At 41.5% G+C, this 22,321-nt stretch overlaps 1 protein-coding gene across 12 annotated transcripts in view; it reads left to right on the top strand.

The window, feature by feature from the left end:
* Window positions 1-22,321, top strand: part of LLGL2 (LLGL scribble cell polarity complex component 2) — a 33,855-nt gene that overhangs the window by 3,243 nt on the left and 8,291 nt on the right. For 5 of the 12 annotated variants that reach the window (XM_076354062.1, XM_076354061.1, XM_076354053.1 and 2 more), the window contains exons 1-14: window positions 3,201-3,458; window positions 4,316-4,423; window positions 10,830-10,927; window positions 11,917-11,998; window positions 13,259-13,374; window positions 13,990-14,148; window positions 14,946-15,108; window positions 15,280-15,412; window positions 16,209-16,263; window positions 16,456-16,610; window positions 19,951-20,168; window positions 20,665-20,732; window positions 21,758-21,911; window positions 22,020-22,124. In XM_076354062.1, coding sequence (XP_076210177.1) covers window positions 3,426-3,458; window positions 4,316-4,423; window positions 10,830-10,927; window positions 11,917-11,998; window positions 13,259-13,374; window positions 13,990-14,148; window positions 14,946-15,108; window positions 15,280-15,412; window positions 16,209-16,263; window positions 16,456-16,610; window positions 19,951-20,168; window positions 20,665-20,732; window positions 21,758-21,911; window positions 22,020-22,124 — 1,647 coding nt within the window. In that variant the 5' untranslated portion in view covers window positions 3,201-3,425. Of the gene's footprint in view, window positions 1-3,200; window positions 3,459-4,315; window positions 4,424-10,829; window positions 10,928-11,916; window positions 11,999-13,258; window positions 13,375-13,989; window positions 14,149-14,945; window positions 15,109-15,279; window positions 15,413-16,208; window positions 16,264-16,455; window positions 16,611-19,950; window positions 20,169-20,664; window positions 20,733-21,757; window positions 21,912-22,019; window positions 22,125-22,321 lie in introns of those variants that run through there. The other 7 variants (XM_076354064.1, XM_076354059.1, XM_076354058.1 and 4 more) reach the window with 2 other exon arrangements.

The following is a 22,321-nucleotide window of genomic DNA, read 5'->3' as shown; positions in this document are numbered from 1 at the left end:
TAACAGGAACAAGGCAAACTTATGGGTGCAGGAGGAAACCTAGTTCAGACAAGGCCATGGCGGTGACTGTTTGTTATAGGAGCACTGCTTGTAGTTCAAACAAAGCTTGTTGATAAGGCCTCTTTTATTTTAGCAGGGTTCATAAAGTATTATCAGATGCATACATAGAAGTTCTCCCTTTAAGGACCTGTAAGCAGGAAGGGGTGATGAGGAAGGAATGAAAAGGACATCTAAAGCAAGGCAAGATCTAAGAGTTCTTGAGATACTTGATGGCATTTTGAAAAGAAAGCTGTTGGACCTTATCCCATTGAAAACCTGTTCAAGTTGAGTAAAGGTTGCCTAGGAAGCACACAGATGGTACCTTGCAACTCTCCTACATGAGCAAAATAAACTCATTATGGGTATGTTTTTGTTGTGGGGTTAACTCTGGACCATATCCACACTTAATACTGTCTATGTAGTAAAAACTTCTGACCTGGGCTTCCTCATCTTGTAAGACTGGATTAACTTGTGTGATTGGGATTTACAACATTGGTTCTTTTCTACTTTTGGCTGGAAATTCCACTATCATGGGTGGACATAAGCAAAAATTGCAACAAATTTCTACAAAGGGTAGTTCCCCCCATGCCTAGTTGATGGAGAAAATCCAGAGTGTCTCAGCAAGCTGTGCATGGGCATCAAGACACATTACTGTGTGCAAAAGCAATGAAGATAAAGCAAAACGTGGAGCTCTAATGGGATTGCTGACACAGAGCAGTGAGGAATAATTAATGCTTCTCCTAGGAAGAAGCATTTGGCCTTCTATTGAATATGGGTCTGTTGTGAGACGTGGCATGTGTACTTGCCATAAATCTCAACATCTAAAATGGACGGAGCTGAGCCAAGGAAGCCAGAATGAAATCTGGTTTCGACGTTAACTGCTCCTTAGTCTGTGATTGGAAATAGGATCATCTTGCAACTCATGCTTTCATTGCCTTTCTATATGAATAGTGAAGAGCTTTTGTTTTGTGGCTGGATCTAATCAAATGAGGTGAAAAAGGGTACCTCATCATATTTAGCTAAGCATTCAGCTAATGAAGCAGCAGGAGCTCAATGTACAGGGCACTCTGAGCTTTGCTGTCAGGTGTCCATGTTCTGAATATGAGCAAAATTGGGACTGACTCAGCCTGGGGCTATTGCCTATAAACAGCTGACCTCAATGAATCTTAGAAGAAGAGAATGTTGCACATAGTTTCTGGTAAAAGGCTCATCTTTGAAAGCCTAAAGAATTGTTTCCCTGGAAAATAAGAACATTAGATACATGCAGACCTGGCATAGCTTCAGAGGCTACTGGAGAATTCCTCTCTGGCTACTGGTAGCCGCAACTGTTACCATATGGTTGTAAATGCTGACTGGCAGATAACTGCAGAGCACATGGGATTGGAGTTTTATGTAAGACACCGAAGGTGTCTGAGAGAGAAACTGGTCTGCTAATATGTAAATGTGCATCTGGAAGATAAGATTATACAGATTGTGGAATCTTTTTGTTTTTCTAGAATTGGAAAAGGCACTTGCTTATTGTACTAAAAAGAAAATTCTTCTCGTTGACAAGAGTCTTGTAAACTTGTGATAATAATTCCTCTTGGACAACCTGTGCTACAGTGGATGCCATTCTCTTTGCTGTTCCTTCTTTGTCTTTGCTCAAAACTGCTTTGCCTCTTATCTCCTCCCATACTGTGACACTCGGGAATTCTTTGGCCAGGCATGAAACCCTGGTACAAGTCAATGAGAGATGACTTTTGTAGCATGCCTTCTCTGATCGTAATGGACACATCAGCTTGCCAGGATGACGTTTCTTCAAGTGAGTTACTGCTTGGTTCTGAACTACTATGCTCCTTAGCCAGTTGAGCAAGTTGTTGTGGGCTGGAGCGTGAATGCTAGATCTCTTGCATAAACAGGTAAAAACAGCATGCTTCTAGATGCAATTAATATTTCAGGATAAAACATTCTAGCAGGGTGTTAAATATAAAGTTGTGTGTCTCTCAAATCAAACCCACTTTTCTCCTTACTTTGCTTGTAACAGTGAGTTTGTCTCTGCTGTCACAGCTGAGGAGGTCTCTTTTCTAAAGTGGGGAGGATAATTAGTAGAGTTTCTCTGTGGGTTTGCCTAGTTTAACAGGTCCAGGATATTGATTGACAGTGGGAAAGGGTGCGTCTCTTTGGCACTTTCCTTTCCTTGTCTGGCTAAGGGCAAACTGTGTGTTAAACATGGGTGTGATATGCTCTCCTTGCATAGCACAGCAGCTTGTCACTGCTCTGTAGCTTTTGCTAACTTAGAGTAAATATAGCCTTGTGTAAATATGTCCGTCTTTCTCTCAGGAGTGTCTGGTGAAAGAAGACTTATGATCTGATACAACTTTTGAAATTTCAGTTCAAGTACCTAAATCATTGTAGAAGGATATACTTTCCAAGTAAACTACACTTTTATTCTTCCTCTCTTTTTTGGGGTCCCCTGCTGTATGTATTTCTGTGCATATTCTTCATCCCTGCATGTGCTGATGGTACAGTTCACGAACACAGATGCCTGTAGCTGCCTGCTCAGAGCCACTTTTCTCCGTGGTGAGTGGAGATGCTAGTGATTCTAGGTGGGGACCAAGTGACTCAGACTCTTGGTGCTGATGTGATCTCCTGGTCCTCTGAACCAGGACTGCATTGCAGTCCTCTTAGTGAGCTCTGGACAGTACTGCGTAGGTGGCTGGAGATTTTGGAGTGTGAGCAGGAAAGGTAAAAGAGGACTAATGCAACAAAGGGGTACAAGTTCTGGTTCAGGGAGTTTCTAAAGGGACTTGTCAAAATATGGCTATGGAGTATCCTGTTTATAATACCATTTCCTTTTTTTGGTCCTTCACAGCTGGTATAAGGCCTTGCTAGAAACCATGTGAAAAACAATTCAAGCTCCTCAGGAATGGCTGTCTGATTTAAGTCATTAACCAAAGACCATCGTTATTGGCAGGAGCACACAGATAGCCACTTTGTTTGCCAGCTCTGCTATTCCCATCTGTACAGATGGACTGCGAAAGCTCTCTTCCCTCAATCACCATCCAGCCCCACAGTGTGAACAAGGGCCCAAGGCCCTCTGTTCACTTGACAGTCCCTTTGGTGCTCCTGGTCCCTCTCCTTCTCTTGCGACACTAGCCTTCTCCCCCCTGCTCCCCACCTTGCTGTACGTGTGTATGTACGTCTTCTGATGACGGTTTACTGCTGATTCTTCATTGCACCTCAGAATTTCTGGCCCCCACTGTGCACATGTGTTGTGTACAGAGTAGCTGGTAAATTGCTATAATTTCCTGTCCAACAAATTAAAATAAGATACCGACTGGAGTGTCCTGTAGCTGCTTCATGAACAGCTGAGCTATCTGTACAGTGGAAACTGGAGCTTGTGAAAGATGGCCAGGGCAGGCAGGAGCTCTTATGCCAAGGTAAGTTGTCGGGATGCAATTCAAACCTTTGTTCTTGAGTTGGCAGAGTTTTACTTGCCACTTAGCACCTCTGCAGAGGGGAGATGTGACAAAGAAATCTCTTGAGCTGTACAGAATATGAGGATGTAGCCTGGTATCCCCAGTGTGATTGCTAGGTTGCAAGTCAGGTCTAATTTGTCCTGCTTGGATCCTCCTGCTACTGAGAGAGACACAAGGCAGTGAGATATACTGAAAGGCTTGTGCTTCTAGCTGCACATTGAACTGCAGGTGCAAGATTTCCTTCCCCTACCCCCACCTTGAGCAGGGAGTTAGGCTTGATATTTTACAAAAGCAAGTTAATAATTAATGCAGCTACCCTGCAGGCAGCACAGTGCCCTTTCTGCCGTACCCATGGAGCGAGCTGAAAATGTGATTCTTTCTCTTTTTAGCTTCAATAGCTGGAGGGTTACCTGGGGTGAAAACTGATACTAGTCAATAATGCCTGTGAGCCTGGGAGTTAGCCTTTAGATTGGGTTTGTCTAAATGTTTATGCAAATGCTGCAGTTTTGCTTGCCTCTTCTTTGGATAAGGTCAACTGAAGTGATTGCAAAATGGCCAAGTGTAAAAACTTCTAAAATCCTCTTGGCTTATCTGTACTGGTTTGCTCTAGAAATGTGAAAATGGTATTGTGTAAGTCCTGCACCAGAGATGCCGCTCTGTGGTGGTATCAGGTTTTAGTTACTCGATAGCGATGTTGTCTCATTTTGCTCTGGCTGATTTGTGTTACCTGCTAAACCAAAATAAATAATCTACTTCTGCTTGCTTCTCTTCTCGGCTGCTTTTGTTTATATGGCTTTGTTTGGTTTTTTTTTTGTTAGGATTTTTGGTGCCAAGATACTACAGTGAGGAAAATGAGAAGGTTTTTAAGACCCGGACACGATCCAGTGAGAGAGAGGCTTAAACGTGATCTTTTCCAGTTTAACAAGGTACAGTGCTTTCCTCAAGCTTCAAGGCATATGTGTGCAAGGCAAATCTATCCTGAGCCACTGCACAGTGTAAAGGGAAGGAAAAACTACTTGAGTGTGGGTGGAAAAGTTAAAATTATGAGAGGTGGTTTGTTCTCTTTTTCAATTCTGTCCTTTTTTTCCCCAATGTGCCTGACTAGTTGTCTTTAAGCTCATGAGCATGTTCTCAATTCTGGCTTTCGTTTTTAAGAAAAAGGATATTATCACGCTGTTGAGTGGCACTTGCTGAAAGAAGAGATCTTCGCAGCAGCTTTTATATACTCTGAGTGTTCTGTAGTTTGCCCTGCTATGTGCTGTGACTACTTATGTTATAGGTAGTCTTTGCAGTACCACTGTGAAAGTAAACATTTTTCTAAAGATACACAGGAGGACACAGCTTATGATGCAGCTGAAGCCAGAGTACTTTGTCCGTGATTATACTTCGGGTTTATTAGTATAGCTCTGTTCTTTAAAAGTGAATTTAAAAGTCTGTGGTAGAAATGTGGTAGCACCTAGGAAGCACAGTGGCCATTAACAATGAACTTGCTATTATCTTACTGTGTATCTAGTTTTTTTCCTTCCCTCTGTGAAGAGGGAATGGCAATGGCTGTGCTATCTATCCAACACTCTGGGCATTTTCTTTTGAGCCCTGGCCAGGAACATAGTGCTTTCATCTTTGTAAATGCCTAGTATTAATTCATTGCTAGGCTAATGGCTACTTACAAACACCTTCACTGGGTATCAAAAATATATTTGTAGGTTTTGTATTTCCAAGGCTTAAATGGAATTTTGCTGAAAAGTGTAATGGATAAATGAAGTCAGCCTAGGAAATAACCTCCTTGATTCATTAAAATTCTAGCGTAGATATATACTTAAAGTGGAACTGTGGATATTTGAGATGAATGATTTAATGTAATTTGGTATTAAACCACACCATTTCCATGCATACCTCCCTCCCATTGGGGAGACAAAAAGAACTCAAGAGTGCTTCAGGCTTATTTTCTGCTTGCTACCATGAGAAAACGCTAGGGCAGACGAAGTAAAAAGTTCAGTAAATGAAGACCAGGATTGAGTTGCTTGCATTTAGCTGAATGCAATATCAGCTTCGGGAGACATCCCAGGGATGGGTCAGAATTGCTTATAAGCATATAAAATTGTATATACCTTGGAAAAACCATTGCTATTTCAGGGATGTCACTTCCTTGAATATGCCTTTCTCTTATGAGAATGTTTGGCCAAACTTTACCTGCCAGAGAGAGACTAATTTGGATGATGCAAAACAGGGTTGAAAGAACCTGCTTTTGCAGCAGAGGGAACCTTCCAAATATATTAGAAGTTGGCATCAGGATTTCTGACTCCATTTGATTCAGTCCTGAAGGTAAAAATTGCATCTTGTTTCTAGGGAGGCGAGTGCTTTGGACGCTTCCTAATGGTTTACTCTCGTTAACAACTTGGTAATTAAAGACCTTGCAAAATGCATTTACGCTTTTAAGCCACAGTAACTCGTTCTTTTCTAACAAGAATTGGAAAGGGAATAAACATTATACCGTTACGTTATAGCAGAATCTTTTACATTATACTTTTCTCTTGCATAAAGTTTTTTTTTTCCCAAGTCTTGTGTGTCCCATTCCAGTATTTCCAGAGATAATGGATCATTTGAAAGCCTCTGCCCTTTGATACAATAAACATCTACTCACAGCTAGGTAGACTGAGAAGATCTGGGAAGGTCAGACCTTAATTCTGGCCTGTTGAAGGTTGTGGCTTCAAGGAGCCAAGAAACATAGTACTTTCTGTGCCAAGACTGTCCTTGTCTAATGTGCTAGTAAAGCAAGCACATTAGCGCCGGTAAGCAAGTTTTTAAACACTTGTTATTGGAGGTCTTTGAAACACTTCTGGTTAAGAACCTGCTTGGGAAATATTTTGTGGGACTAGAAAGTTGCTGATCAGAGAAATTGCATGGTGTATTTGCACCTCTTTGGTGTGTGACTACCTGTGGTGCTGGTAGTGACTAAATGGAAGGTCTGTACCTTAAAAGTGCTGGGGATTCCTGCCCTCATTTTATTGTTTACACTGAAGTTGAATATGAACGCATGATGCCACACAAGTTTAGTGTTAATATAGTGGAATGTATTTGGCCATACTGACCTAGTAATGGACTTCAATTAAAAAAGTCTTTTTAGTTGGTGGTGGTGGATTTTTTTCTTTGTTTGTTTACTCCCTTAAGTATAAATAGGTTTCGATGTTTTTACTGTTTCCCTCTTGCTTTTCTGTTCCAGATAAGAGGTGGTCCAGATGGTTTTAAAGGACTGATTGACCACTGGACTAGCTCTTCAAACTGTCCTCAAACTTGTGTTTGTTTCAACAAACACCTTCCTAAATTCTGCTAGTCACTTAGCTTTGCATATCTGTTTCTCTGTATGAGTAAGAACTTCCCATACTTGTGTGTACCTGTTGCAAGAATCTGTTTTTAGCTCAGTGGATAGAATGAAGGATAAGGTATGCGGACTTGGCAGTCTACTTCTTTAAGTTTATCCTGCTTTTGGAAGTACTATTTGGATGCCTTTGGCTCAGTCCAAGCCCTGAAGAACAAACATGTTCAGGCTGGCATTGTCAGACTAGATGATGGGTAACACACAGGTGAACCAGCCTGTCTTACAGCTGAATGTTACCAAACTGGGAACATTGCATTTAATTTATGGCTTTGTGTGTTTTCCCCTCTTTTCAGTCTTCCTAACCCTTTGCTAATGGGTGTGATGGATAGCTTACCTTAAACACTGAACTAGTGTCTATGCAAAGTAGATTTAACACATACAGGCTTCATTGTTTCTTCAGAAGACACATTAACAAAGGTACAGGGTTTGTATTGCCGGTGGTTGGCTTTGTCTCTGCTTTGTCATAAAACAATCCGAGAGGAGAAGCAGAGAGAAATGGAAGGAAGAAGACAGCACTGAATTTCATCTGCACAGCTTTAGTGTGGGCTGGGAACAACTGTTAAGTTTGGCTGCATTTTTCCTCCAGTAAATATGACTGACATAAAGCATTTCTGTTAGTTAATGCTGCTGACATCGGGTTTACTTTTACTGAGTCTGAAAAATCTGTGGTCTGAGGAAAATGAAAACGAAAGCTCCTACCTTTCCTCAAAGATACAGAGGCCCTTTTGAGGAGAGAGGGCACGTTGTGGGCACTCTAGTTTCTTATTTCAGCTCTGCTGAAAGGCTCCATTGTAACCTCTCCTGCCTTCTGCCCCCCTCACTCCCCCTTGCTGGGTTTACCTGCTGAGCAGGTGAAAGGATTGGCTGATGAAAGCTGCCCGAGAGAGGGGAGGAAAGGAGGCCAGCTGAAAAGCTGACTTGATGTGATTTAACAACTGGGTGTAAATAAATGCAAGAAAAAGATCTGGGTAATCGGTACAGTGAATGTGAATGCCTGGCCCTGGTGGTGTCAAATACAGCCAAAAAGCCACCCCAGTGCCTTCCTGCCTGGCTGTGGGCTGTGAAAACAAATGAACAACATAGGAGGGAGATACCTTCATTACATCTTACGGGCATCTTGGTTGAAGATTCAAAGCTCTCAGAAACCGTTAGTACATTTACTTTACTGCATAAGCAGTTGTGTAACGCTGTGGTTGTTACTGATACTCTCTTCTTGTGCTTCTGCATGTGGTACTATTTTCTGCAGTGGCCTTCTGTTACTTACAGTTTACTCCTGGATGTAATAGTTACTGTAGCTTTTGCAAATTTGTTTATGGGATGGGAGGGTACTTCAAATTTTCTATTGAAGGAAAACCCAGGGAAAAAATTACCCTCCTCTTCTTAGGACTGAATGGTACACACTCGGTTACGCAGTTCATAGGTCTCATACTTGAAAATTAAAGCTTTTATTGACTTGTCTAATGTGTTTACAAATTAACACATCAAAACCAAGATACAATTAGGCCAATATTAAGGCTAGTATTGACAGCATCCTAACAGGCAGTACAGTATTGTGTAAGTCATGGTTTTCTGTTATAAGAACTATGGCTAAAGCCTTATCTTCTGGGCTGGAAGAAATCTCAGAATAAACAGTTTCTAATTGATGTTCATTGAAAATGGCACCTAGTTGTGCTGATGACGTGACAGCACAGCGACTGTGAACAAGTTGAAACTAAAACTAACAGTGGAATTATACTGGTGTCTCCCTAAAAAGTTCCTCACTGTTTCGGGGGAGAGTGGCGTGGTGTCTGTTGCCCATGGTACACCTTATTCAATTTTAAATGTCTGATTTGTTGTTAAGATAACTTGTTATGTTGAGTCTTCTTCCCAGAATTGTATACCATGGCTTCATACTCCTACAGCTTTGACAACTAGGAAGCTTTTCTGTGTTGTCTCAGTAGCTATCATGGTACAGAGAAATTCCTCTTTGACTGTGCTGGATTAGAAAACCGCCCTGTTTCAATTCTGAGTCCATAGATAAGTTCCTAATTTCATACAGTCTCCTCTAGGAAGTTTTATATGTGCAGCTAAGCAAAGGTTGGTAAGCAACGACTTCAAGGGTGACATTAAAAAGATTGACTTCTCAAAATGTGTTTTTAATGATACAAACTTAACACTTAAATTACCCTTAGAATATAAATAAGTAAGGCTGGAGATTAAGTTATCATAAAGGGAAATAAACTCAGTAGTCTTAGAGCCAGTAGTACTAATCTTAATTTACTACATATAAAAGGTTAAAAGTTAGTAACTTAATTACTCCTTTGCCCATATGAGTTGGCAAGCAGAAAATTGGGAAATGCTCCATTTTCCAATTTTATGTCTTCTGAAATGGCTCATCTTCCCCTAATAGGCCTCAGACTGGCGTAACTGATGATTTAGAGGAAGGAGGTCTATTTTTAAAATTTAGGAATTGTGATCAAATGGCTAAAACTGAAGCAATCTGGCAGACTATGGAGTCAGCCGTATCCTCCTATGCCTGTGTCTTTGAGCAGGAACAGAAAAAGGGCGTTAAACTACTTTGTAGCAGCTGGGAGCACCTCAGGCTAATGGCATGACCGCAGAAATGAAACTGGCTTTATTTGATTCTCCTGCAAGGGATTGAGTTGGGAAATCACTACGCAGGAAATAAAGTCCAGGTGTTACTTTTGGGTTGAATAAACCATAAAGCCAAGTGATGTGGTAGCTCTGTCTCAAAGACATGATGGAAATGACGATGGGAGTGAGGTGCAAGTGCTTACTGTAGATGGAGGGTCCTCTGCTTACTCTTTTTTTTTTTTTTTTTTTTTTGCGTAAGTGGTCCTCAGGCTGTTTTGTAACAAATTCCTACTCTGTAGCTGACCAGCTTGCCTTAGAAGAACATATTTTCCAGAAGCTGGGACTGTAAGGATAACAGTGTTTTCCAGGAAGTAGCCCTATTAATCTTTGGGCACACAAATCCCTCTTCACATGTTATTGAACACTCATGCATATTTGTTTTGTCTAAACAATGATAATAGCTGTACATTAGCACTTCTAAAAACTTGACTGAGCTATTTTACAAGCAGCTTGGTTGCATCCTCTAAGTATGGCAGAATATTATTCCATAGTGTGTAAATGCATCGACCATGCTAAGTGTGGTGTGTACAACATGCTCCAAATCTTCCTCTTGGTGCAGCGTAGATTGTACTTTAGGGAAGCCACTAAGGCCAAGCAACATACTGCTCCCCACGATAGTGACTGACATCTTTTTATTACCAAATGGCTTTGAAGTAGTCTGAGGTGGCCTAGCAGGCTCCTGCTCTCATTAAATTCCAATGTTCCTTGTGATACCTCTGGAAAATGGATATCAGTTACTTGAGTTTTCCTGACTACCCCATATGAAATCTGTTTAGTTTTCTTGATGAGCACTGATGTTCACTCAGTAGTTCTTCATAGCTTTGCACCATTTCTTGATGTCAGTCAACAAGAGCAGGTCATGAAGGCTGACCTGTGTGGAATTTGGCAGATAAAGCTGACCTTACAATACGCAGTATTTGTGTCAGACTTTGAAATTGTGCTGAGCAGTTGGTTTACAGAAGTAAAGTTGATGTGGAGTGATGGAGTGTATTGTGGTGACTGAGTAAGCTGTGCTTATGCAGAGTTATTTATAATCTTAACATAAAGAGCTGCTTGGGTTGCTGTTTTCAGAATATTTCTCTTTCATTTCTGTTACACTTCTGCATATCCTGGCTGCAGAGCCAGGGGTTCTTGGAATAGATTCGTCCTTAGGCTATTGTTCAGCAAATCTAACCTGTGTTTGAACACTTTTCAACAGAAAAAGCTGCCATTAAGTGCTGTAGTTCAAAATGCCATGCCATATTTATCTTTTGTTTTTTATCTGTATACAACAATGCCCATGAAGCATGCTGTTGATCATGATTTTTCTTTCTCTCTACCAGACCGTGGAACATGGATTTCCCCATCAACCCAGTGCACTGGGCTATAGCCCATTTCTCCGCCTTATGGCCATTGGAACGCGATCAGGAGCCATCAAACTGTATTCTTTTGAACAATTTTGGCTAGATTTCTCTGACCATATCAGAATGTGCAACTTTGAAGACACTGTAAAAAGTTAGACTAAGTATAAATTTGCAAGCAAGGGTTACTGGAACATTGGAACAGTTTGCCTAGGTTTGAAGTGATTTTGGTCTGAACAGAATGGGATTATCTTGCCAAGAGCTGAACTATAGCTCAAACAGAAGCTGAGCTGATGCAGATATTAGACAAGACTCTCTGCTCAGAAAGCCAGACTAGATCTGGCCTAAGTTTAGCAATCCTTCATGTTGTAAATTCCAGGGTGGTTTAAATATTTGGGGCAGGGTTCCTTTTTTTTTTTTTTTTTTAAGCAATTCTATTTCAAAGGTTAAAACTGAAGTCAGAAACACTTTCAGCTTCCCGAGTTTTTGACCATCCAGGCATTAAAGACCTAAACATTGAAGGTGGTGACTTTTTTTTAGCTAATGATGTCCAGTCTCATTTTTGTGTATACACAAGGCACTGAGGTGATTCCCATGGCACAGTACCAGCTAGGCAAGCTGTAAAACAGGCATATCACTCAGCCCAGAAAGGAAAAGTTGGTGCGCTCTCTGCCTGCTTAATCATTCATTCCTGGTGGTGTTTGTGTTCAGAGGCTGGACTCCACATGCAGGCGGTAGCCATCTGTCTCTTGGTTACAAATTAGTTAAGCAGGATTGCAGTGTCTGGGAAACCACGAAACAACTCTGAGAAAAAACAAGGTCCAGGCACCTCTTCTGCATATGCTCAAAGGATGAAGTTAACTTGCATGTTCTCCTGTAGTGTGTGTAACCTGCCACAAGCATATGAAATCAAAGTAGATTTGCATTGGTTCTTTTCAGTCCAGGTCACTAACGGTAAAACATGGTTTCAAACTAATCTCTTTTCGTCTTGCTTGCTAGCAAGCTTCTTATCAATTAATTATAACTGTGGGTCATCTTAAATACTGTAGATCCTCAACAAACTCTTCAGATACGGTGCTCCTGGGGTGGAGTTCATGGGTTTACATGAAGAAAACAATACTGTAATGCAAATTCGCTTTATACCTGATCAGGTGAGTGTATTTCCAGTACCTCTGCGGCTTATGTAGACCTCTCTTAAACAGGTGTTGAGTTTGTTCCAGGCAACTGGGCTCCTATTACCTAGTATATTCAAATGCTGCTTGGTCGGGAATGCTTATCCCAGTGCATTTTGTGCTCTCAGCAGCACTTGTTGCTGTGGAGATGCTTGGTAAAACTTGAGAGTAGCTTTATTGTTTGTAACTGTTGGTCATTTATCTCAAGCAACATATTGGGAAAGGTAATAAGGCCAGAATACTTTAGGCAATCTGTTGCAGAAGCGAGAACTTCCTTTTCCAGCCCCTGTTCTTTCAGTAGGACTGGGTGGTGTTTCTTCTGCAGAACAAATAGAACAGTAGCTGCTGCTGAACTGATTTAATTATTTTCAGGAGTTCAAAACAGTACTGCTAACCTCGCCTGCTGTTAAGCTTGTTGCCTTTGTGTTTTGGGGTATAGAATCTTGCTCCTGGGGATCGCTGAACAGTTATTGCCACAAACTAAAAATAGGAAGGCAGAATTTTCCAAATGTCTGGTGGCTGTCTAACCACTTCCCTTCCCTTGACTGGCAGACTGGTGTCTTGGCCACATACTTTGTTGCCTGATGCCCCCAGTATAGCACGAGTGGCCTCTTTATGAGCGGGATTTAATTCTTGAGGCGGTTTTGGGTGTCTGCTTAACTAATGGTATAAGCTGAAACTCCCATGGGGAGTGTTGCACCAGGTGTGGCTTCAGCAGGTAAAATGCTTCAATTTGAACATACAGCCAGCAGGGCTGGGCTTATAAAAGGACTCTGACACAACCCTCCAGAATGAGGTTGGACACAAAGAATGCAAGGAGTGTGGTGTAGTAGACTGTATCAGCCCCACCCAAAGCTGGGGTGTGTTGCAGCAAACCATGCTGAGCGAGAAGGTGGTGAGCTAACAGCCTGCAGCTGCCTTGCTGAGCTTTACAGCATAGGCTGATCTTTTTCAAGAGCCTAAATCCCTGTCATCCCCCTCAGTGATAACCTGTGCCTTTGTCCTATATAAAAGGGTTTTTAGATTTTAGGCTACTTCTTGTCTCCCCCCAACTCCCAAATCCCTCGCCGTTAGCTAACAGTGTTGCTGCAGTATATATTTACTGCTATGAAGAACTGTGACTGGCTCCTCAGTCCTGTTTTAGCAGAGAATTATGAACAGCAGCAACTTTATTGCTAGGTTTACTGCGTCGTATTTAATATTGTGATTCTGAAAAAAGCATATTGTGTGGTTTTGTAGTGCCAGCTGGTGACATTGCTAGATGATAACAGCTTGCATCTCTGGAGCCTGAAGCAGCACAGTGGGGCATCTGAGCTGCGGGAGGAGCACCGCTTCACGTTGAAAGGGCCACCTGGGTAATCTGCAAGAGTGTTTTTGAGCTAGTTTGGGGATAAGCAAGCAAGCAAGAAAATTTTGCTATTTTTCTAGCTAGAGCTTGTCCTGTTCTTACAGACTCTCACTCCTGTGAATCCATGAGAGGGGCATCCATGAAAACCAAACAGGAGTTGGCTAGGGCCCAGGAAACCACCTTTTAAGAGTGTTGTACCAATGTAAAGGGTGACATCTTTTTTTAATATTGTGCATCCACTTCTGTCTGTACAGGAGCTGTAAATCTTAAGGATAAGTAAATCTAAGCATCCCTTAAGTCAGAGTTTAAAAAACTATGGTTCTAGTTTCACTTGATCTTGCCAGTTTTGGGTGAGCTATTTTTAGCTCCTTTCGGGGCACTTAATAAGAGAGGCTTCTGTAAAAAGGCATCTGGGTCTTTGTCCACGCACTTGTCAAAAGTCTTTTGATGTAATTTATCTTAAAGCTAGTGTTTTCCTCCTTCAAAAAAATGCCTGGCTCAAAACCTCTGCCTATAAAACAAATGACACTTGTAAATATCCCTGTTGAGTTGTTAGTTCTCTCAAGTTCAGTAACGATAGCCTCTTTGCATGCAGTTGACAAGAATCTCTTTCAATCCCCAGGTCTCCACCAAGTGCCACACAGATAACAGCTGTCCTTCCCCATTCCTCACGGGAACTCCTGTATCTTGGCACAGAGAGTGGCAACATCTTTGTGGTGGAGCTTCCGTCATTCAGAGTGCTAGAGGACAGGACCATAACCTCTGAGGCTGTGCTGCAGCGGTGAGTGAGCAAACAGGCACTGCTGTGTAGAGGCGGAAACCCATTAGCAGACATATCCTTTGTTAAAATGTCACCCTAGATTATGTATTGGGGCCTCACTGTTGTGTTAAGCATTGTCCAAATGCGTATGACTCCTGTGAAAGAAAGTAACTTTTGGTCCTGGTATGTGTTAAGTAACAGTTTCTATCCTGGTCAACCCAGTACTGTCACCGTGGAGGTATAGCATATAGGCAGAACTATACAGGAGACACTTGGAGTAAATCTGCAAACCTTGTGCTCTGTCCCTTGTGTTTACTTTTGCAAAAAATGTTATGCTTAGCTGTAATTACCCATTTATTTTTTTTAACATTGGCAGAACTTCTGATGCTGCTTTGTCCAAATGAGGATTTTGCCACTTTGGAGATTGAAGTGCTGCTGAAAACTGTCCTACTTCATGTCATTGTTGCTTCGTACTGACATTTCCATGTTACCTTTATTCTGTAAGGGTCACAAGAGAATAGGGCAGGTGATTCAGACTGTCTTTATGCTCCTGGGATCCAGTCCTGGAATTCATTGTAAACCGTGGGTTTTCCCTGAAGAAAATGAGACTGGATGCATGTTCGTGTGGCAGGCCTGGTGTGATGTCTTACATAAGAATTTTTCTGCTGCTGAAGGATTTGTGGAAAGATCATACTTATTCTCACCCGTTTGAACTTTTTGTTGCTTAATTTCTCATTCTTATACCTTAACTGTTATTACAGTCATATTGGGTTGTACCTGGAATAAACTTTTCTTGGTTTTCTCTTCTGCTTCTGTAGGGTACCAGAAGATTACTGTAACAGGCGATTATGTGAATTGGTGGAAGCCCTTCAGGAGCATCCTAAGAACCCTGACCAGATCCTGATTGGATACAGCAGGGGCTTGATTGTCCTCTGGGACCTGCAGAATAACAAAGTGACACACCATTTCCTGGGCAGCCAGGTATTAATTCAATCCAAAGTCAGTTCAGCAGGGGAGGAAGGGCTCTCTCCACTCTGAAGACAAGTAGGTGCAGGGAGAGCCTGGCAAAGCTTCTTTTTTAGTAAGAATGCATTGGTTTTGGGGGGCTTAACAGCTCTCTGGAGAGCAGTCATTGTGTGTCTTCCTCTTCAGCAACTGGAGAACCTCTACTGGCAGAGGGATGGCAGTAAATTCATTAGTTGTCACTATGATGGAAGTTACACCCAGTGGCCAGTATCCAGTGACAACAGGCAGCCTGAGCCTCTGGAAAACCTTGTGCCTTATGGTCAGTAAGTGAGGTTTAATTGTTGCATATTCATCTAAACGCAAACTCATTTTGAGCTTGTGTGGGATATTTAAGTCAAGTTCCCCGCAGTGTTTAATCCTAATGGCAAAATGCAGAGCTGCCTTTTGAATGGGTCGTGAGCCTAGAGTAAGGGATTTCAGTCCAGTTTTTTTCTTGGATTTTAAACTCCTTTACAATGTCAAGGTCTGTCGTGAACATGGAGAGCAAATGTGTTGAAGAAATCAGTGTCCCTTATGAAGAAGGGTGTTGGTGATTCAGCTCTTTGTTTTAGTTCAAGTGTCCTGTTCAACAGGAGTTGCTTGGATCTTCTGTAATGAATAGTGAGCTAAGTGTGCTTTTTGTTGACCTGAGCAGTGATGAAATGATGCCTCTGATTTGCTGAAACCCATTAAATGGGGATGACCTCATCTTTCAAGCATACAGAAGCTTCTGAAGCTATATCACCTTTACATTAGTTTCAGGAATGCCTGTGTTCTTAAGAATCCTTTCTAGTTAATCAGCTTCCACAACAGCGCTTCCACTCCCTGTTAGCCATCAGCAACATGGTTCAAAACTTCTCCTGAGTCTATGCCTTGTTTTGCTGAGGAGTACCATGGTCAGTGTGTCCCAGAAGACTTGTCTGATGTGGCTTGGTCTGTGGAGGTGGTGGTGGTGCCTACTAGTTCAGGTGGCTCCCCTTGACTTGGAGGCTGAGGTGACCGAGGTGAAGCAGAATAAGAAGCTTCTGAATGTAAAGATGCGCTTCTTGAATTATGACAAATAACTGTTTTCTTAGGTCCTTTTCCTTGCAAGGCCATCTCCAAGATCTACTGGCAAACAACAAAAAATGGGTAAGTTCATGGTGTATCCCTTCAGTCTCACCTGTTTAAAGGCATTTAAAGGATGCAACGCGCAATACCATAGAGCCCTGTAGAGTAATGTTACAAGAATTTTTTGTCAAAGTTTGACTTGTTTCATGTCTTTGAAATTTTGCTTACTCTTCACTTCAGCATATACCACTCTAACTCTGTCTTTCTCTTAAGGCTTCCTTACATTATATTCCAAGGAGGGATGCCCCGGGCTAGCTATGGTGACCGGCACAGTATCTCTGTTGTCCATGGCAGTCAGCAAACAGCCTTTGACTTCACGTCACGGGTGATAGACTTCTTTATAATCTTCAGTTCAGAGCCTACTGCAGGTATGTGATGAAAGGGCATTACTGAGGAATTAGAATAGCTGTGTATGCATGTGAAATCTACCTGGTATAAATAGCATACTAAATGTGAAGGAGGTCAGTTTTTTGGGCGTTTTTTGAGACTTTTAACAGAGAATCATAGAATCATTTAGGTTGGAAAAGACTCTTGAGATTGATCCCAACCATAAAAGAGATTTGTCATTTAAAAGTGAAGTGTAAAATACTGGTAGAAAGAATGGGCTGGTTATAAATGCCATACATTCCTCAAAAAATTAAGCTACTCCATTAATGAGAAAAGATCTCTTAGACTCATATGTCTGTGAGCTAGACACTGGACATAACCAGGTTGTGAAATGAGGATCTGAGTATTGCTGTTTGGAAATAGCACTTCAAAGGAGGCAATAATTAAAAACAGAATTTACTCCCACTGAGACATTGTTTCTTTTAATTACTGCTTGGATTTATGACTAGGGCTCTGGGTAACAAATCAGCAAAGGGTGACATAGAACCAAGGGTCAGTATATGGAGAACTTACTGCTGGTGAACATGAATGTAAACAGTTCTAAAACTGAAGAGCACTCATTCCACGGCTTGCTTAGAGCTTGTCAGATTCTTGCTTCTGTTGAAGAGCTTTTTTGCCCTTACTTCCACAGTAGCCGTAGTATTTTTTCTTTTCATGGAACTGTAAAGGATTTTCCCCAAGAAGTTTGTCTAATGTTGGTGTAGTTCTTGCTTCTGGTTAACTTGAAGTAACGTGAGTATAAAATGCTATTTCAAGCTCCACAAATGTGCCGTATTGGAAGTTGGGTCAGACCAAATTGCAGAAGTCTAGATGCTTTTTAGGAGCTTGTAGGCAAATCTTCTGTTACTGAATCTTCCCAGGCTTTCTAGTTTCTGGTTTGCCTAGTAGACTAGTTCCCAAACCTATTTGTCTTGTGTACTGCCAGTGGTGGTGGTGACGGCTCCCAGCTACCCACTATGCAGGTGTGGGCATTCAAATGCATAGATGCAGGTTGGTTCCCCCTGGCCTATTGTGCAAAGATCCAGGGGAGGACTGTCTTGGGAAAGCAGACGTAAAGAAACAGCTGTTGGATTCCCCCCCCACCTCTCTCCCCAGACCTTAGCAGACCCTCTCAAGTCACTGAAAAACCAGTAAAGAAATAGGCAGAATGTAACTGAGATGAAGTGCCTGTATATGTTTGTTGTTACAGATTTTCCCTACACAACACTACCTTTTATAAGCATCTTCCAAATATGCAGAACCTATAGGTCTAAACCTTCAAGCTTAACAATGCCATTAAACTTGAGGTACTGTTTAGCTTTTATCATTAACTTTCTACGAAGTTGTCAGAGCTGTGATTCTAGATGATGGAACAAAAGTCTTAAAGATGAAAGAAATCTGAGTTTTTTAGGTAAGAGACTGACTACTTGAAATTCAATTCCTGGATATGATTAGAAGTCCTTTAGAATGAAGTAACTGAATTGAACAGGTTTTAAATTTATACTTCTCAAGGATTGAATTATCTAGTTGACACGACTTCTAGTGGGTACAGACAGGAGCTGCTACAGGAACCTGAAGCTTTTGCACTTAGATGGGGAAGTTTTTTTACAATAAAATGAGGTTCCTGTGCTTGACAGGCTTCCATGTGGCTGATTGCCTAAGCTTAGTGGATCTACGTAGCTTGCCTTGTTTGCCCTTAAGCAGTCTTCCCTGCAATGGCAATACGAAGGTATTAATTGTGTACCAAAGCCACTTAATTTAATAAGCACAAAGCTTATGCATTGCAGCATGGTGGTAGCTGGTGACTTTCCACTACCCTGAATATGCTGTGGAAACAATTTTTAAAAGGCTAGCCCTTCCTGTTTTCTTTTTCTTAAATTAGCAGGTGGATGAGTGTATGGCAGTCATGACAAATTCTAGTATGTTTGCTACTTCAGCAACTTAAAATAGGTTCTTGCCATAAGCAATAAGCTCAGATCTGTGCTTTTGCAGGGAAAAATTATTGTTAAAACAGAGTATATTTGGTTAATGTTGGCAGCAGCTGTCAGAGTGCAGGGCTGATCATGCATAATGTAGTACAGGTATGATATTACTTGTTCTATTCAGAAGTCCTGTAGGCAACTGCAAGTGACAGCACATAAGAAAGCAAAATAAAACTGAATATAAAACATTTTTTTCATGAAGAAACTGAACTGATTAGTGGTGTGTTATGGCTGTGGCTAGTCAGAGGTGAAACTTGGGGTGTCTAACTAGAGTGGTGCCAAGTACCAATTACTTGAAGTTAATTTTGCTGAGTGAACAGCCTTGGTATGTGCTTGCTTATAGACGTGCCTTCTTGCAAGTGTATTCCAGGTAATCAAACAACTAAAGAAGGGAAGTAAAAGTACAGGTTAGCAGAGAAGGTCAGTGAAAAGCTGCTAGTTTGCGTATGGCAAACTGTTTATCACACACACACCCCCGACCCCGATGTGACACATTACAGCTGCCTGTTCACTTAGATTTCTGTAGCTGTGTTGATCATTATTGGTGTGAACTGATTAGTGGTTTTGGTTTTCCCGACCAGTTGCTATTGTGTCTGTCTCGTGAACATTACTGCAGTACTGTCCTTGTAGACTAAATTTTTTTCACTTCTAGTTACAATGAAAAAATCTTAACTTCTTGATTGTGTCAGGTGTCATCTGTAAAGTTACATTAACAGATTTGTTTGTAATCTTGTCTAATATACGTATGAATATATATTAGATGATGTACACTCTTTAAAAAAGAAAGTCCAGAGGATGTGTCACAACATATGAAAAGCAGGGAAAATTAAAAGTAAGAGAGCTGAATTGTAAATACTTGTCAGTTCAAGCAGAGAAGCATTCTGCAGAACCCAAGGCATTACTGTGTTTAAGCAGCTTAGCCTAGAGGGACTGTGGTCCTAACACAGTACTAAATGGGTCACTGCTGGGGTGTATGCATGTCTGTCCACCCCATGCTGTTAATTAGCTGTAGGTAAAGTCCTTTGAGTTCTGGCTGTTACAACGGTGAATATGAACTTGTGTTATTTAGCCCTGTATGTTGTTAAATTTTTTATTCTGCAGTGGAATCTATAAAAAGTCACTCTGACAGTCCTAGGAGTCGTGTAAAGAAACATGAATTTGCAGCAAATCTGTTAGTATCTTGAAATCTATTAATATTAGTGCCTCAATAGGCCCAGTTAACACAGAAGCATTTAGAGGTTTTGCCAACAAAAATGTAGAGCTCTGTGATAACAGTTTTCAAATAAGCCTTACAGGAAGCTTGTTTCTATTAACCTTGGATAGTCATTTTTGTCAGCCTCAATGAATCTTGTTTCTGCAGAGTTTGATGACCCTTCTGCTATGGTGGTGCTGGCAGAAGAAGAGCTGGTAGTTATAGACTTGAAAACTGCAGGCTGGCCAGCAGTCCATCCTCCATACCTGGCTTCTCTCCATTGCTCAGCCATCACCTGCTCACACCATGTCTCCAACATCCCACTGAAACTGTGGGAGAGGATTATCAGTGCTGGGAGCAAGCAGAACATTCACTACTCAAATATGGTATGGCAGCTTTAAATGTACATGTGTTCCCATGCATTTAAGAACAGCATGATTGCTCAGAATGTGGGTGGTCTGTTCTGCTGACTCTGTGTGGAGGGATGAGTCCCAACAGACGTTGTCCTGCCTCTTAATAGGGTCAAGAAAGGCTTTTTCCCAGAGCACCACCAGAGTTACTCACACTGGGGGATTAAAATGTGATATTTTTTTCAGGCTTTGACAAGCTAGCAGGAAAGTTTGAGTGTTCCCAGCTGTCAGTGGTAACAAACTTCTCGTTTAGAAACACGAAGCTTTCGGCACAGCTTCTTGAGGAAATGTGTAGAATATCTTCTAAAAAGCACAGCTGGTGTCAGAACAGGAACATCTAATCCAAACAAAAGCTAACAACATGGATTGTTTCACTGCCACTTGCACTGAAGTTCACTCTCCTGCTGACTGCATGTTCTCTTCACACTGTCACTGCCTAGGAAATCACAGTCTTCCCTTAATGTATTTGTAGCCATGGCCGATTGATGGTGGCAGCAACATAGCTCCAGATCCTCCACAGAGGGACTTGCTTCTGACAGGGTATGTACTTAACTGATAACAATCAAGGAGACCTTTCCAGTTTCTGTTCTTCCTTTTGAATTAACTGAGGCTTTCCCGTGGGATTAAAGCCTGCTCATCTTGAAGGGAGAAGGCTGCAACTTTACAACACAACTTCTCAAAGCTGGGCTTCTAGCTTTGTAAAGCTAACTGATTCTACTACTTCTGAGCAAACAGGTCGTGATGTCCACAGATAACCTATAAAATTGGCTTATTTGTAGTTCTGACATGTTACCATTCCCCCCACAAACATCAGTGTAGAAGTGCAGGCAGTAATCCAGACTGGTTCAAAGGGAGCAATGTAGAAGTGGAGCTTAATCTTGCAGGTTTTGAAGCTTTTTTTCCCCTCTACCTTACACTGTTCTGAATCTCAGAAAAGAGGTTAGCTTGGAGTCCTGTCTGCTTTGATCAGCACGAACAGATCTAGCCTAAGCAGTGGAAGTAGTTAGCAAGAGACTGTCTCATCCCATAAAAATGTATCATTTTCTTTTCAAAGCACTTTTAAGAATTTCTGTGGGCTGTTCTTCAGACTTCGTTCTTGATGCACCAAGTTGTTAGAAGTCCTTACCCTTATGTTGGAAGAATGTTTCCAATTTTCACCTGGAGAACTAAGATTTAAGCTTGATTTCTTTCTCCCCCCTCCTCCTTTTATCCCTCCCAGTAATAGTATTTTTGTCAGGATGAGTTGTTCCTTCTATATGCTAAGCTTCTTTCCTTTTCAGTGCTTTTTGGAGTAATCTTAAATTGTACACTGGTATCAGATCATCAAGAACAAACTAGATTAAAAAATAAAACAACCCCCCAAAAAAAACCCCACCCCACAAAACCCCAACAAAATACCCCCAAAAACCTTCATCTTGAAGCTCTAAGTTGCCACAGCTCAGGGCTTTGTGAACAGTGTGGTTTAATCTTTGGTTGTGTGTTTTTCCCTCTGTTTTATCATCCTCATCTGGGTGATTTGCTCTTCTCCTGTATGATGTGTGTTTCTGTAACCCTGCCCCGTACAGGCATGAAGATGGCACTGTGCGGTTTTGGGATGCATCTGGTGTCTGCTTACATCTCCTTTATAAGCTAAGCACAGTGAGAGTATTTCTCACAGATGCTGATCCCAATGACAATATGAACACCCTGGGTGAGGACGAATGGCCTCCACTTCGCAAGGTAAGATAGCTATTGCTTGTAGAAGCTTTCTGAAAACCTGAGGAGTTTTGATTCTTGTCCAAGTTAATGCATCTGCAAAGACCAGCCACTGTGTATTCTCTCGCCTAGGTTGGTACCTTCGACCCTTATAGTGATGATCCTAGGCTTGGGATCCAGAAGATCTACCTGTGTAAATACAGCGGATACTTGGCTGTAGCTGGTACAGCAGGACAGGTATTGAAATATAAACAGTCATCATAAACCTTGCTTTTAGTGCAGATTGTCACAGTGCAACTTGGAGATGTGTTAAAATTGGAAATACTCATTTCTATAGTGGTAAATCGATCCAGTTGCTGAAAATGTTGTTTCATGGTTCTCTGCTTTCTCTAATCTGTATTTTAGACTTTATCTAATGCTATTTATCATCCCTG

This window comes from Aptenodytes patagonicus, chromosome 16 (assembly GCF_965638725.1).
Source record: "Aptenodytes patagonicus chromosome 16, bAptPat1.pri.cur, whole genome shotgun sequence".
NCBI classification, from domain to species: Eukaryota; Metazoa; Chordata; class Aves; order Sphenisciformes; family Spheniscidae; genus Aptenodytes; species Aptenodytes patagonicus.
The sequence above is the reverse complement of the archived record's forward strand: the minus strand, read 5'-3'. Positions and strand labels throughout refer to the sequence as shown.